The following is a 14,457-nucleotide window of genomic DNA, read 5'->3' on the forward strand; positions in this document are numbered from 1 at the left end:
GGGGGCAATGGGCTTTGCCACTCATGCCCACCTCCTGACCTAAGCAGAGGGGAACAGCACTGGGGGCATCACTGTAGCCCCCTGAGCACACTGGCCAGCCGCCCCCAGCCCTCCTAGGTCAGGCTGAGACACAGTCCGAGACCAGCCCCTGAGCCATGGGGCCAGTCCTAAGCCTCAGCAGGAAGTGCATGAGCCGGTAGAAGCAGCTCTGGCCTGATCCTGTGTTGCCTCAGTGGGGAAGGGGTAGGGGGCACATGTGGACTGCATTCCCCCCATGCTTGCCAGGTGCCTTAGGCCCCTCTCAGCCATCCCCATCTTACAGAATTGAAGACTGAGGCTCAGGGAGATGGTGATTTGCTCCAGCTGCGGGAACAAAGGTCTTGAGCTCTGGAGTGCAGCCCCCACCCTGTGCTGCGTTAAAGGGTCTTGGCAACTGGAGTCAGGGCTGAGGAAACCTGTGTCTGGAGTGCCCTCTGCCGGAATATGTTCTGCAAGGGCCTGAGGGGCTCTAGGAGAGGTCTGGCACATGGGGTAAAGAAAGCACCCCCACCCAGGTGACCAGTAACCTCCGCCCTGGAGGGACTAAATGGGCCAAAAGTTGGTCTTAGAGCACAGGTGTTGAGCTGGTTATCCCTGGGGCAGCTTGCTAAGAGGCCTCACCTCGGTGGCTGGTACTTAAAAACAGAGATATCAGACGACTTAAGATGTTTTGAAATCAGAAAATCTGCCCCTTCTGGACCCACATTTCCCTGTGCATAATTGGAAGGAGCTGAGCATGATGAGGTATGTACTTTCCTGTTAGCCACAGACCCCACCAGGCCCTATTGCCCTCACTTTGTCATGTGGCCCCACAGGCATTTGAACTCTCTCCTCAACTGGTGCCTTTGGCCAGTTGGTGGTATTGAAAGCCTGCAGATCTAACCCTTGGAGGGCTGCAGCCCCTCACCAAGGCCCCTGTATTTCCCCAGCCAGGCCCCAGCCAGGTGTGTCTGCCCTCCCCTGACCAACACCACACAGAGAACTGAAGGGAAGACCAGTTGTCTGAGAGATGCTCACTTGCCAGGAGCAGGTGCTGCTCTGGCTGACTCACAGCTCCTCTAGCTGGAGCCCCTTCTGTCTTGGATCTGGAAAGGTGTCAAGGTGTGTGGGCTCTTTCCAGGGGGCCTCACTGTGGTGCAGGGGCAGAGCAGGAGCGCACGGGGGCAGGAGCAGATAAAAGTCCATTCTGACATTGGCTTCCAATCAGCAGGGAAGCAGGATACTCTGCCAGGTAGCCTGGTAGCTGCCTGTCCCTAGATGGGTTCAAGCAGGGTCAGCTTCCATTTATTCACTAATTTAACATTATTTATTGGTGCCTATGATGGGCCAGGCCCTGTTCCAGATGGGGGATCCAGTGGTGAGCGTGCAGGCTGGCTGGCCCGTGTCCTGGAGCTGACTGCAGTGGGGGGTAGCCGGCAAGCATGTGAGCAGGGAAATCCTTGAACCATATTTGCTACTCCAGATAAAGGGGAAAATGCAGCGGTGATGGAGAAGAAACGCCAGGGTGCAGGCAGCTGGCAGTGCCTGGGAGGAGTGTGTGGGGAGGTGCCCTGAGGCAGAGCCGGCCCAGTGTGTTCCAGGCCTGGGAAGGACAGCCTCGGGCAGGGGAGAGGCAGCGCTGGGGTGCAGAGCCTTGGGGCGCAATGTGGAGGGCTGGCTTCACTGCTGTCTCACCAGTGCAGGGACCAGTTCATCCAGGGAGGGGGTAGCAGTAGCCAGACAGGTGCAGATGCCTCTGTGGTTCCATGCCCTTGTGCATGGGCATCTCTAGCTCTGTCAAGACTCTAAGTGATTCCCCCAAGGCATCACTCATTTATTCACTTACTCAGCAAACATTTCCAGAGCTCGACTGCACTGGGTATGCTCTGGTCCCCAGTCTCCAGAAGAGGCAGTGTGATGGGGTAGGGGACAGAGGGAAGCAGAGGGCATAGGAGCCCAGCAGGAGGTCGGGGAGGGCTTCCAGGAAGAGGTGTCATCTGGGCTGAGGGCCAGCCTGCAGCCCTGGCCATGGGGCTGTGGCTCAGAGCTGGGGCACAGTAACACCCAGGCCAGACAGGCACCCACAGCCTGTGCTGAGGGCAGTGGGTGTCATGGAAGGGGCGAGAAGGCATGCAACTCCTGCAGTAGGATGCTCTGAGATCATTGCTCTCTGCTCCCCATTCCACAGATGGGGGCTGAGACCCAAGGATGCAGGGGTCTGGGCCCCTGTAGGCTGATTGGCCTCGTGGCTGCCTGTCATCCTGGAAGGGCAGAAGTGCTGATTCAAAACTGACTCAGCCCAGGGCAACAATTAATGGATGGGGTGTGCGTGTGCCTGCATGTGCCTGAGGTCTGGCAGACCTGGGTGTCCTGACTCCCTCCCTCATTTGCTGAGCAACCTTAGGCAAGACCCTTAACCTCTCTGAGCATGTTTCACGTCTAAAACAAGTGCCGCTCTCCATGCCTTGCCACATTCTTGGGAGATGGTTCAGGCCTGGCCCTCAGATAGAGCCCTGCAAAACTCAGCAACAGAGTGTGTCTCACTCTGAGCCTCAGGTCTTCCTTGGCTCAGTAAGCCCCAACCCCAGGCAAAGAAAGCCTGGCGTGTTCTGTACTTTCCCACCTTCCCACCTTGCTCTGCCTCCCCACTTCACCACGAGGGGAGCCTTTTGTCTGCAGGGAAACCGAGCCCCAGGAGAGGGGGAGCAGCTAGCTCAGGTCACAGAGCAGGGGCCCAGCACCATGAGCAAGGACCCTCCCCCTTTGGTGGGCCCAGAGCCCCCAAGAGCAGGGGCAGCCTGGCCTGGTCACAGACCCGGGCTGGGCATCCCTGCACTCCATGTGGGCTAACCCCTTTGCTGCTGGCCCATCCTTCCCAGGGCCTGGCCAGTACACATCCGCCCACCAGCCTCCAGGCCCTCCTGCTGGACTCAGAAGTGAGGAAGAGAGGAAGGAGGGGAAGTGAGCAGAGACAGGAAGGAAGCTGCACAGCTGGAGTCTGGGGCCACCATTGTCTCACCTGGGGGGTGGGGGCACCCGCTCCCCTCTGCCCTGCTCAGCCTTGGAGCACAGCGGCCCTGCCCCACCCTGCTGCCGCCTTCTTCCCCCACCAAGCCTTAGTTTCCCCATCTGTGAAACCTCCTAGGACAAGATTTTTGGTCCAGGTCTGTGCACTGCCTGGAATTCCACACAGGCGGCGCCATGACAGGTGCTGGCCAGCCTCTCACGCCCAAATCCCTCCTCTGGCTTCATCATTCCCTATGAGCTGAGGGCTCCAGTGTCCCCAGAAGCGCCAGGGCCTCACATCAGGCCTGGGACTCAGACCTGGGCAGCTCAGCCCCAGGTCCAGGCCTTACCGGCTCGACCTCTGTCAGCCTCACCGGTCTGCAAGTTTCTTTAAATAGCTCTCTCACAAAGGTGGTAGCCATTAGGCCTCCTGGTAGGTAGGTGGGTAGGTAGGTAGGCAATAGAAAAGACAGGCTGTAGATGGTAGGTAGGTGAATGACAGATGACAGACAGGTGAACTGGGGTCTGAACCCAGGGCTGTGGGCCGCCAGGATCCCCACCTTCCACTCCTTACCCCTCAAGAGGGACAGGGACAGGAGCACGTTCCCTCCAGGTGGGTCAAGGAGAAACAGGAAAGATCCCTCCCTCCACCCAACAGGATGCAGAGCAAAGAGGAAGCTTCAGGGCCTCCCAGCACACTGGCTTGGACGGCGCGGAATGTGCCCCTGAGGGCCGGGCCCGAGGGACGTGAGCCCAGTGGTCCCGGGTGAAGACCATCTGGCACCTTCTGGCTCATGGCCAGAGCCCTCCCCTCATTGGATATCCTCTGACACCATTCCCCCCACATCCACAGTGGGTGGGTGAGGGCCCTCCTCACAAGCCTGTGTCCCCAGGATGAAGGGACAGGTCGGACAATCCTCAGGCACAGGTCTCAGGGAACCCCTGCCCCTGGCCCTGGTGGGGGTGTCTAGGGCTGCCCCCCACCCCAGGCCTCTCTCACAACAGCTAAGCTCCTGCTGCCTGCTCAGACTTTATTGAAGGTGAATTGGGTGGCCCAGAACCGCAACCCCCCACCAGCTTTTCCAGGGTGGTCTCCACTGGACATGGGATGTCTGATGCCAACTTGCTCCTGGACTTCGGGCGCAGCTCAGTGGCCCCCATCCCTGCAAGCATCCAAGACCCCAGCCTCAGTTCCAGCCCCACCCCCAGTGTGGGCTGGGGGAAAGGATGTGGACAGCAGACCTTTCCCCTGCCCCTGGCAAAGGAGTAGGATGGTAGCCCCCTCCCAGGCTGATGGGTCCAGGGATAAGGACACACTGCCGTTCCTGCCAGGGCGGGATGTGGGCAGGGCCGGGCAGGCCAGGGCAGGACCATTACCACCAGCTCAGGTCCCTCCTGGCCAGCTCCACCTGGGCCAGGCGGTGGTCGCTCAGCACCTGTACCCGGGTGATGTCCGTCAGTGGCCTGTGGCGGTGCGCGAACTGTAGCACCTTGTGCTCCTGGGCGTGGACGTGGAAGTGCCCCGAGTCTGAGCTGACCTCCATCTGCAGCAGGAACCAGCGACTTGTGGCCCCACTATGGGGGCTGGGTCCTGCTCCTGTGTCCGGCTCTGACGTGCCTCAGGCCCCTCACCATGTGCAACCCCCATTGTGCCAGCCCACCCAGATGGGCGCCCCATGCAGGGAGCCCCACCAAGCCCATCTCTCCTTGGCGAGTGGGTGGCTGGCAGCCCCCACAGGCCTCCCTGACCCACTTGGAACTCGCCCCTGCCCCCATCACCTCAAAGGGTTCCCCCAGCACCAGCGGAAAGATGCTGGACACCTCCTCCTGGCCCCAGCGGCCACCCTGGAAGGCATTTCCCACCATGGTGACACTGGAGAAGCGGGGCTTGATGTGGAAGGCAATGTCCCCCGTCTCAGACAAGAAGTTGATCTCAAACCTGGGGGGCATCATGAGAGCCACTGGCAGCAGGGTAGTCACCCTGCCCAAGGCCGAAGACGGGACCCCTGCGGGGGTACTGCCCTTACCTGTCCTCCCCAGCATCAGAGTATGCCCGGACCAGCAGGCTCCAGCCTGGGGCCAGGCCCCCGGCACAGAAGGCTTCAAACTGCGAGAGCAGAGGCAAGCTGGTGTGCTGGCCTGTCCAGGAGGCCCTGGTCCCAGTCCCTGACCTCCCAGCGCGTGCTCTCTACTACGACCCACGCCCGCAGGGTAACACTCACTCCGTGACAGGCAGGGGAAGGAGCACAGGGACTTGGGGGCCCCTTCTCACCCACCTGCAGTGCCATCTGTCTGGCTTCTGCTGCCGGCAGGGCGCGTCCAGGGATGTAGGCAGCTGGGTGGGGCAGGGGGCGGGGCAGCCCACTGTGGGACAGGATGCCTGACTGGTCCCTCTACCCCTCCCTGTCTCCCCCACTCCCCCAGCAGGTCCCCCTTTCAGGCACAGGGGCAGGGTGGCTGCGCAGACCCCTGCCACACCCACTTCCTCAGGCCCTCCTCTCCATCTTTGCTTCCAGGGATCCTTGGACACCTAGGAAAGCAGCTTCCGTCCTATTCTCGCAGGAAGGGTGGGCCTGAGCCAGGCACCCCCAGCCTCTTCCTCCAGGCTTCCCAGACCCAAACCCTCTCAATGCTCAATGAGGTGGGGGAGGAGGGAGGCCTACCAACCCTGCCCTGGCCTCCTGGGGGCCCGTCTGACCGCCTTGGTCTCAGGCCTGTGTCCCCCAGCCCAGCCCTGCTGCCCTTGGCTGCCCTGCTCCAGCAGGCCCAGCTGCCCCATGGGGCCCCAAGCTGGGATTAGGCTGGGCCCTGTGGTCAGCGCATTCCAGGGCTCTGGCAGAAGGCACAGGGGAGGGCCTTTCCCACACCCCAACGCCCCTCCTGACCTGGCCCCTCGGCCTCTCTCAGCTGAGCGGGGGAGGGGGCTGGCCTGGGGCCCTCGGGAAGCATGCAGGGGAGACCGCAGTCCCTCCAGGCTTTGGGGGCAGCTGTGGGGGCCTCCAGGATGGACCGTCCAGGGAGCTGCTCCAAGGAAGAGTGGGGCTGGGCGCACTGAGCACCAGGGCTGCTGTGTGCAGTGAGCGTGCAGGAAGCGTAGGTGAGTGTGGGTGAGCATGTGGGTGTGTGGGTGAGCGTGTGGGTGTGCAGGTGAGCGGGAGCATGCACTGAGCTCAGGACCGTGTGGCTGTGTGGGTGTGCAAGCCCATGTGTGTGTCAGGTGTGCGTGAGGGCAAGTGTGTGGTTCCAGGTGCCCCTGTCGTTTCCCTGACAGTTGTGTCTTAGAGGATGGGCACAACGCTGGACCCTCAGGCCCCTGGGCACCCCCAGGCCCTGTGGATGCTTGGCAGAATCTCCAGCCCCATGTCTCCCCATCACTCCCCTCTGGCTATTCTTTCCCCCAGGTCTCCTGTGCAAGTCCAAGCATGTGCCTGGCCAGTGTAGGCAAGGCGGGTGATGCTAAGGCTGGGAAGGGACATGGCAATGGGCCTGCCGTGTGGGGTGTGCAGCGGCTGTGTCCTTGTGCCCCTTTGCCAGGCACTGGGCAGGCTGGTGGGCCTGCAGGGGGCCCTGGGCAATGGAGGTGCCACCGGACGAGCTGGCCCTCTGTGGCACGGTCCTAATACCAGCTTGCCTCCCAGACCACATCTGCAGGCTGGCCCAGCAGGAGTGGGTAGGCCAGCCCTGCCTCCCCACTCCCTGTCCTGCCCCCTGCCAGGGGTGCTGGGGCTGGCTGTTGGGTGGGACTCAGCCTGTGCTGTGGGTTCAGCGCTGGCCGGGCCAGGGGCCCAGTAGGGCAGAGCATGCATTAGGGCTCCAGGAAGGCTTCCAACCTGCTGGCCACCTCAAGCTAGTGCTGTCTGCGCCTTGGAGTTCAGCTGCTCCACAATGCCAACCCCTGTGAGCCTGCCCCTGGGCAAGGAGGGTGACCCAGGCAGCCACAGCCCTGGCTGGCCAAGGATGCTGGGCCATTGTCTCCTTGATTCGTGGTTGGCAGGGCCCCAGGGAGGGACCATGGAGTCAGGGGCTTAGAGCCCCACTGGCCTCAGAGGCCCCATGGGTGGGGCTTGGCCCCCAGATAGGCTGATCAGGAGGCCCATGTGCCACTGCCTGGAGAGGCCCTGGCTTGGGTGAGGAGGCCTGTGGGGCCCCTGATTCCAGCAGGCCCCCCCTCTCTGAGCCTCCCCTGCTGGACAATAGGGGTTTGTGCTGCAGGTAGTCCAGTGGGCCTGGAGGAGGCAGAGCTGTGAGCCCGGCCAGTTCATGCCAGCCTGGAGATCTCAGAAAACCCCACCTGGGACAAAGCAAGCTCTGGGCCTCCACCTGCCCAGGGACACGTTACCTGGCCTGAGCACATACCTGGCTGGGCCGTGGTCTCACCCCGCCTGGCCTCACTGTGGTTTTGGAACTTCTCCCATGAGGGTAGGAGCGGCAGAAGCTCTTAGCGACTGGGATAAAGGGGTCCAGAAGGGCCCTACAGGCTGGGAGACACTGAGACCCCACATGGCCAGCCCAGCAATGCGGGCACACCCCAGTCCCATGGAGACCAGGTCAGACCCCAGCCGGGCCCCAGGACTTGCTGGCCAGCCAGGGCTGGGTGCTGTGGCTCAGGGCCCAGGGCAAACATACCTGCTGGCCAGGTGCCACCCCTTCCCCAATCCCGGATGTGCAGTTTTGCCCCTGGCTGTTGACCTTCACAGGCTTCTGAGGAGGCAGGGGGCCTCCACCCAGCAGTTGAGGACCTTCACCAGCCAGCAGGTTGGCAGCCTGGGCTCTATGGCTGGTCCTCAGCCCCAGTGCTTCCACTGCAGACAGGGCTGGAGCCCAGGAGGTAAATCATGCCCCACCACCCAAGACACCCTCTGTTGGGTGCTCACTCAATGCCAGGCACTTGGCTAAGCTCTGCACACACACCATGTGTACCACACCCAGCCATGGAGGGCAATTCCATGACCCCGTTTACAGAGCAGGATCTGAGGGCACAGAGATGTCAACAGCTGGAAGGCCACAAAGCCAGGATGTAGACCTAGCAGTCAGCCCTTTGGACATGGAGCTCCTCCCCAGGCCACAGTGGAGGTTATCAAGGTTGGCTTCCTGGAGGAGGGGGCACCTAAAGCTGATCTTGAAGAATGAGTAGGAGTTAGATGGTGGAAGGGCAGGGTGCTGCAGAGAGGGGACAGCAGGGGGCATGGGGGAGGCAGGGCTGGCTGCGGGTAGGTCTGATACACCTCAGTGGGCCTGTGGGTGGCGGGCACAAGTTGCCCAGGACAATTTGACAAGCTTTGTCTCAGATGGAAGAGATCTCCCCAGAGTTAGGTTAGGGGTGTGGCCTCTGAACCCCCAGTGCTCCTCCAGTTCATTGCTCCTCCAGACCAGCCTCTCAAGTCCAGAGCCCCCAACCCCCGGGAGCACCCAGCCTGGCCCACCATGGCAAGGTCTGGGCCTGGCTGCCCTCAGAGCCCTCCTCAACCTCCAAGACACTCCTAGGACCCCCAGCCCTGCCCCCCAGCCCACATCTGGAACTGCTCACCCTGTGAAGTCAACATGGAAGTCCCAGTCCCCAAGGGAGGAGGCACGGGCAGCTTCCACTGGCAGGGGTGGCCCCAGGTGGCCTTGGCACATGGAGGCTTGCTCATTCCCTACCTGCTGGGGCTGGGACATGAGCGTGCCCTCTGGGCCAGCAGGCAGGGTGAGGGCAGGGGAGTTACACGGATGGGGAAACTGAGGCTCGGGAGGCCAAGAGCTTGTGGGACCCAGTGCTGGCCTCTGCTGCCCCTTCGTGGCTCCTGTGAGGCCTGTTGAAGCCTGGAGCGGCCCAGTGCTGGGAGGGGACAGCAGGGGCCCCCACCCTGCCACCCTCTGGGGCCTCTGCAGCTGTCCTGAGTCCCTTCCTCTCAAAGCTTGGTTCCATCCTGCCTAAGACCTTCATGGCTCCTTCCCTCTGAATCCCACCCTGTCGCTCAGGACAGAGGTCATTTTCATTCCAAGCCATTCGCTGAGGCCCTGTGGGTCCCTCAGAGGTCTGTGGGGAAAGAGGCAGGTATGTGCCTGGTGTGCGGGAACCCCCTCTCCTGGCACACAGCAGGGCTTCAGGAAAATGTTACTACTGTCACTGGGACCCGACAGAGGCTCCAGGCTCAGGGAAGGGAGACCAGAACTCAGGCCTCAGAACTCGGCCCATCTAAAGCTCAGCACTTCTCAGCTGAGCCCCTACAATGTGCTCAGTACCGTGCCAGTGCCTACCGTTTACTGCTCTGACAGCCAGCCTACCATCCCCCTGTTACTGATGCAGGAAAGCAACCGGCTGCCATTCCTTTACTCAACAAATACCTGGTGAGTACCTATGACATGGTGGCCCTGAGCTGTGGTTCACAAGACAGACAGACTCAGTCCTTGTTAGGGACGGGCAAACACATTAAATGACAAATCCAGGGTCACCTTATCAAATCATCATTATGATGAAAGTGCTGAAGGGAAAAGACAGGGAGTGACAATCACGTATAGGGGGCACTGGCCTGATCCAGGCAAGTCAGGGGGACTTCCAGGAGGAGGGGACATTTGGGCTGAGCCCAGAAGAGGAGGGGCTATAGCCAAAAGAAGGGAAGCATGTAGAGTGTTGCCTGTAAAGGAAGCAGCATGTGCAAAGGGCCTGGGGAGGGCCAGGATGGTGATGGAGAAGACAGCGCCCCACCCCCGCTGCTGCCCTGTTGGGGTGCAGCCCTTCCTGGCCTCCCCTGCCAGGTGGCACCTTCCACCCCTAATTTAGCTGGAATTGTTCCTGGCCAGGCTGCCCACTCAGTGACCAGCCATTGTCCATGTCCGGTGTTTCCACCCTCCCCTGAGCCTCTTATCACCCAGACAATCTGCTCACTTGGGGGCATTTGGGGCCTGATAAGGTTTCCTGGAGCCAATGCCGAGCAGGGGCTGCCAGTTCTCTGCCCCTATCTCTGGCATGGTTGGGCCAGTGGCTCCAAAGGACACTTGGCACTGGCTGGGGACCCCAGGGGGCCCTCCCTCCATACTGGCCCCTCCTCCTGTGAAGCAAGGCAGGCCCACCTGCTCAGACAAGCAGAGAGCCCCTGCCCCTCTCTGGGCCTCTGTTTCTCCATCTGGAGTTTCCCAAAGGGATAATGAGCACAGCCCGTGTGCTCAGACAGAAGCAAGGCTGGTTTCAGCCCAAAGGAGGGACATGAAGGTGGGTTGCTGAGACACCAGGCTGCAAGGCCAGTGTTTGCCCTGCTGGTGGGCCTGAGCCGAGGGCAGAGAGCGGGATTCCACCCAGACACCGCTCCACCAGAGCCAGCCCGGGCCAGGCCTTAGCCCCGGGTTCTCACAGCCCCCTGGGAAGGGCCCTTCGCCCCCATCCTCTTCCACCTCCCATTTTATAGATGCAGCGCCCGAGGCCCAGAGCCGAGCTATAGCTGGCTAGGTGCTGGCAGCTGGCCACTGGGGAAATGGTGCTCTTCACCACAGCCCTGCAGAGGTGGGGCCATGATTTGGGGTGCAGGACAGAGCCCCCCTGCTCCCACAGTTATGCTCCTTGGCTCAATGTGTTAACCAGGGCTCTGCTTTGCAGTCCTCCAAGCAAGCTCATGGCTGTTTACGTGGAGAGGCTTCCGTTCCCCTGTCACTGGTGGATGGACAGAGGCCGCTGTGGTCAGTGTGTGCTTTTCCTGGGAGGTCACAGCTGTGAATGTGAGATTCTTGAGGGGTCACCAGGGAGTCTGGGGAGAAGTGTGTACCTGAGGGGCTCTAAAGCTCTTGGTGGTATGGCTTTGGGGGGCTGAGGAGAGGCCTCCTGGATGGGCAGGTGGAGGCCTGCCTGGAACCTCTTGGACTTGGCCCCCGAGCAGTGGAAACCGAGCCCACACTGGCAGCCTCCTTCGAGGAAGCTCAACTCGCCCCGACAGGCTAGCGAGCAAGGCCGTGGGCACTGGGCCGGCAGCTGGGTGCAGCCAGGGGCCTCCGTGGCTGGGCGGGTACAGGGGTTCAGGTGGGCTGGACAGGGCGCAGTGGGGCAGCCAGGCAGCCAGCAGACATCTGGCCCAGAGCGGGGACTGTGATGATCTCTCCAGACAGGCGCTGGGCTCCAGCACCCTCCAGGGATGCAGGCTGTGCCAAGTTTATAAACAGACCCAGCAGCAGCCGGATTTGGGGAAGGGAAGCTGGGAATCCAGTCAGATGGGAATGTGGCGGCGGATCCTAGAGCTTGCCTGCAGATTCCATGATGTGGTGCCCTCCGCGCACTGGGCCAGAGCTGGGACACTAGAGGGCATGCAGGACATGGGGTGGGCTTCAAGCCCCACTCTGCAGAGGGGGCTGAGCACTACCTTGGGATGGGGGCCCAGGAAGAGGGGCCAGACCCGCTTCCGTGCCACATTCTCAGACATTTGCAGAGCACCTACTGCATGGTGACTGCTTGGGGAGCAGGACAGAATGTGTGTTGCAGCAACACAGATAATAAATAGCTTAACAAATACATGGAACATTCTAGATGGTGATATGTGCTGGGAAGAAAATAAAATAAGGCAGTAGCATCGAGCTGTGCAGTCCAATACCACATTAATATGTATGTAAAATAACACGAGATTTATAAGACTTAGTGCCAAAAAAATGTAAAATATCTCATTAATAATTTTTATATTGACTACTGGTTAAATGGTAACATTTTAGATACACTGGGTTAAAGGAAATATATTGTTAAAATTAATTCCACCTGGTTTTAAACCTTTTTTTGGTGTGGCCACTAAAAATATTTCAAATTGCATCTATGGCTTGCATTCTATCTCTGTGGGAAGGTGCAGAACGGAGGCGACAGGCGAGGGGACTGCTTAAGCCTGACCAGGGAAGGAGCTGCCGGGGCAGGTGGCTGCTGCCCTGAGACATCATGTCAAGAAAGACCCAGCCCAGGACATCCGGGAAGAATCACCCAGGCCTGGGCAGTGCAGGTGCAGATGTCCTGAGGGAGCCTCAGAGGCGCTGGCGAGGCTGGAGGGTAGGAGCCCGGGGGGTGGTATGAGGCGGGGCTGCAGAGGTGAGCTGAGGTCGCCCTGCTGAGAGGGACAGGTTAGGGCCGCTCAGAGGGGCCTCCAGTGTGTAAGGTGGGGACAGCAGCATGGAGACTGAGACGGACTGAGTCTGCCCTGCACCAGTATCCTCCTGGGGTGGGCTCAGGCTGGGCACCCCTGCCCCCACCTCCAGGGGCTGTGTCCTCAGAGCCCCACCCACTCAGGTCGACCCCTGCTGGCTTCAAATGCTCCCACCAAGACTGTTGGGAAAGGCCCAGGGGAGCTGCCAGCTCCCAAAATAGCCTCACACCAGTTCCAGGACATCTGTGGAGGGCAGAGTGCCGGAACCCCGAGAGTGAGACCACTGAGGCCCCTACAAGGTAGGGGCTAGGACTGGGGACGGGTGCGGCACAGGGCCAGAGCGCATGGAATTTCCTCAGCCCAAGGAACAGCAGGGCAGGGACACCTACAAAGGCAGGGTGGGGAAACTGAGGCAGGAAGGGGCTGCCTGGAGGGCCTGGCCAAGGGCCCAGCCTGAGATTCTGGGAAGTAGGAAATGAAGGGTGGTCTTTTGAGATTAAAGCATCTTTGGTGCAAGCCCCCTCCAGGTCCACATTACCCACCCATCCATCTATCCATTCGGTCAACAAACGTTTACCAAATGCTCACTGTGTGCTGAGCTGGGAGGCCACAGTGAACAAGTGAAACGTTCTAGATGGAAGATTAAGGCCCAGAGTGTGCTGGGGCTGGCCTGAAGCTACATGACCAGGGAGGAGGCTGTCTGACAGAAAGGGAGGCGGGCAGCTGTGTAGGGGTCTGCAGGCTGCGTGGTCAGGATCAAGACTGGTTCTTGAGGGTCTGGGGCTTCCCCAGCCCAGGACATTCCCCAGAGAAGAGAGTGTTTCCTAGTGAAAAATGAGAACACACATTTAAATGGCCCCCAGCATGTGTCCCCGCCCTCTCCTCAAGGCTCTAGTAGTTGTGTCAATTTGGCAATGTGTTTCTCAGTATAGAAAATAAGAGAAAGAGAACCCCTTGTATGTTTAACTCCAGGGGAGGTGGGAGTGCTTCTACGGACAGGAAAGCCCGAGCAAAGGCCAAGCTCAAGGAGAGGTAAGTGTCCACGAGGTAGCCTAGGGAGCCACAGAACATGGTGGGGGAGGCAGGCTGGACTCAAGGTGGACACCCACCTGGCTGGAAGAGGCCTATCCCCCAGGCCACAGTGAGATGCCCAGGAGAAGGGCCCCATGGCCCAGTGAAGATGGGATGCGTGGCCAGCGGGGGAGTCAAGCAGAGAGCTTCTGGGGTGAGCTGACCTCCCTGGCGAAATGGTGCCAGAGGTCCTGAGGGGAGGCCCTGGTTCAGCACTCGGGGGCCCTGGGGGTCTGAGGGTAAAGCTGGAGTGGCGGGAAGTAGAGGCACTTGCTCCCCCACCCCCACCCCACTCCGTTTCCTTGGCCTCCCCTCCCTTTCCCCTCTGGGCCCTAGAGAAGGGTTCAGGCTGGGCCTGGCATGCCAGCTCATTGCGGCCACCAGGGCCACCCCACCACGTGCCTGCTCTGACTGCGGCTCCCACTTCCCCAGGCAGGGATGGGACGCGAGATTCTTTCAAAAACATTTCCTTTGCAAAATAATCCTTCGAAATATGTTTTTGGAAACAGACTCCTGATCTGAACAGGAAGAAGTTAATTACAGTCCCTCCCCAGAGGGGTGCTGGGAGGAAGCCTGGTGGTCAGGGAAGGAGGGAGGGCCGGGTCGGCCACTCTGAGCCACCCCAACAGCCGGCCTCAGGCCCTGGCCACCACCCCGCAGCCCCTCCATGGTTGTCTCCCACAGGGCCCAAAGCCCTCAGCCCATGGACGGGGAGCCAGAGACACAGGACGGTCCAGGGACTTGGAGGGTCACAAGTTCCAGAGCAGGGCTGAGCCCCTCCCTGTGTAGCCACATGGTTTCCATGTGAGAGAATGGGCAGGCGTGTGCACACAGGTCAGTGCTCACGTATGTGCATGAGTGAGCGAGTGTGAGCCGCACTGGGTGAGCTAATAAGTGCTGGCTCAGCTGGAAGTGGGCATCCGCAGGCCTGACCTCCCCTGCCAGGCTGCCTTTCTCAGGCGCCGAGGTGCTGTCTGGACCAGGACCATGGGAGGAAGAAGATGGGGGCTCCCTCCTGGGCTCCTGCCCTTCAGCCTGTCTACACTCCAAACAAGGGCCTTCGGGGCTGCCCGCAGGCCTGGCCCAGAGCCCACCATGGACTGTGTTCTCTGTGCCCATGCCAGTAAATGCTGCTCATGTTCTGGGTCATGTGTCAGGTGCTATGGCTTTATGTCTAGATGTTTGGAGTGTCTAAACTCTGACCTTTGCTTCGCCATGCAGCCAGGGTTCTTACCACCCAGCCTGTGGCATCAGGGGTCATGTACGTGTAAATCTA

At 60.5% G+C, this 14,457-nt stretch overlaps 1 protein-coding gene across 3 annotated transcripts; it reads right to left on the reverse strand.

Annotated features, from left to right (window-relative positions):
* Positions 1 to 4,041: 4,041 nt before the first annotated feature.
* Positions 4,042 to 5,818, reverse strand: GRIFIN (galectin-related inter-fiber protein). Of its 3 annotated transcripts, none has more exons than XM_037007633.2 (6): positions 5,692 to 5,818; positions 5,301 to 5,359; positions 5,052 to 5,131; positions 4,804 to 4,963; positions 4,461 to 4,568; positions 4,042 to 4,187 (listed from the first exon to the last, which is right to left on the reverse strand). In XM_037007633.2, the coding sequence occupies exons 1-6, from the start codon at positions 5,801 to 5,803 to the stop codon at positions 4,056 to 4,058; spliced, it is 651 nt and encodes a 216-aa protein (XP_036863528.1). In that variant the 5' UTR covers positions 5,804 to 5,818; the 3' UTR covers positions 4,042 to 4,055. The 3 variants fall into 3 exon arrangements, with proteins under 3 accessions (XP_036863528.1, XP_036863502.1, XP_073070267.1); XM_037007607.2 differs by having other exon boundaries at positions 5,247 to 5,359; XM_073214166.1 differs by having other exon boundaries at positions 4,402 to 4,568; positions 5,247 to 5,359.
* Positions 5,819 to 14,457: the final 8,639 nt, after the last annotated feature.

This window comes from Manis javanica, chromosome 10, assembly GCF_040802235.1.
Source record: "Manis javanica isolate MJ-LG chromosome 10, MJ_LKY, whole genome shotgun sequence".
NCBI lineage: Eukaryota > Metazoa > Chordata > Mammalia > Pholidota > Manidae > Manis > Manis javanica.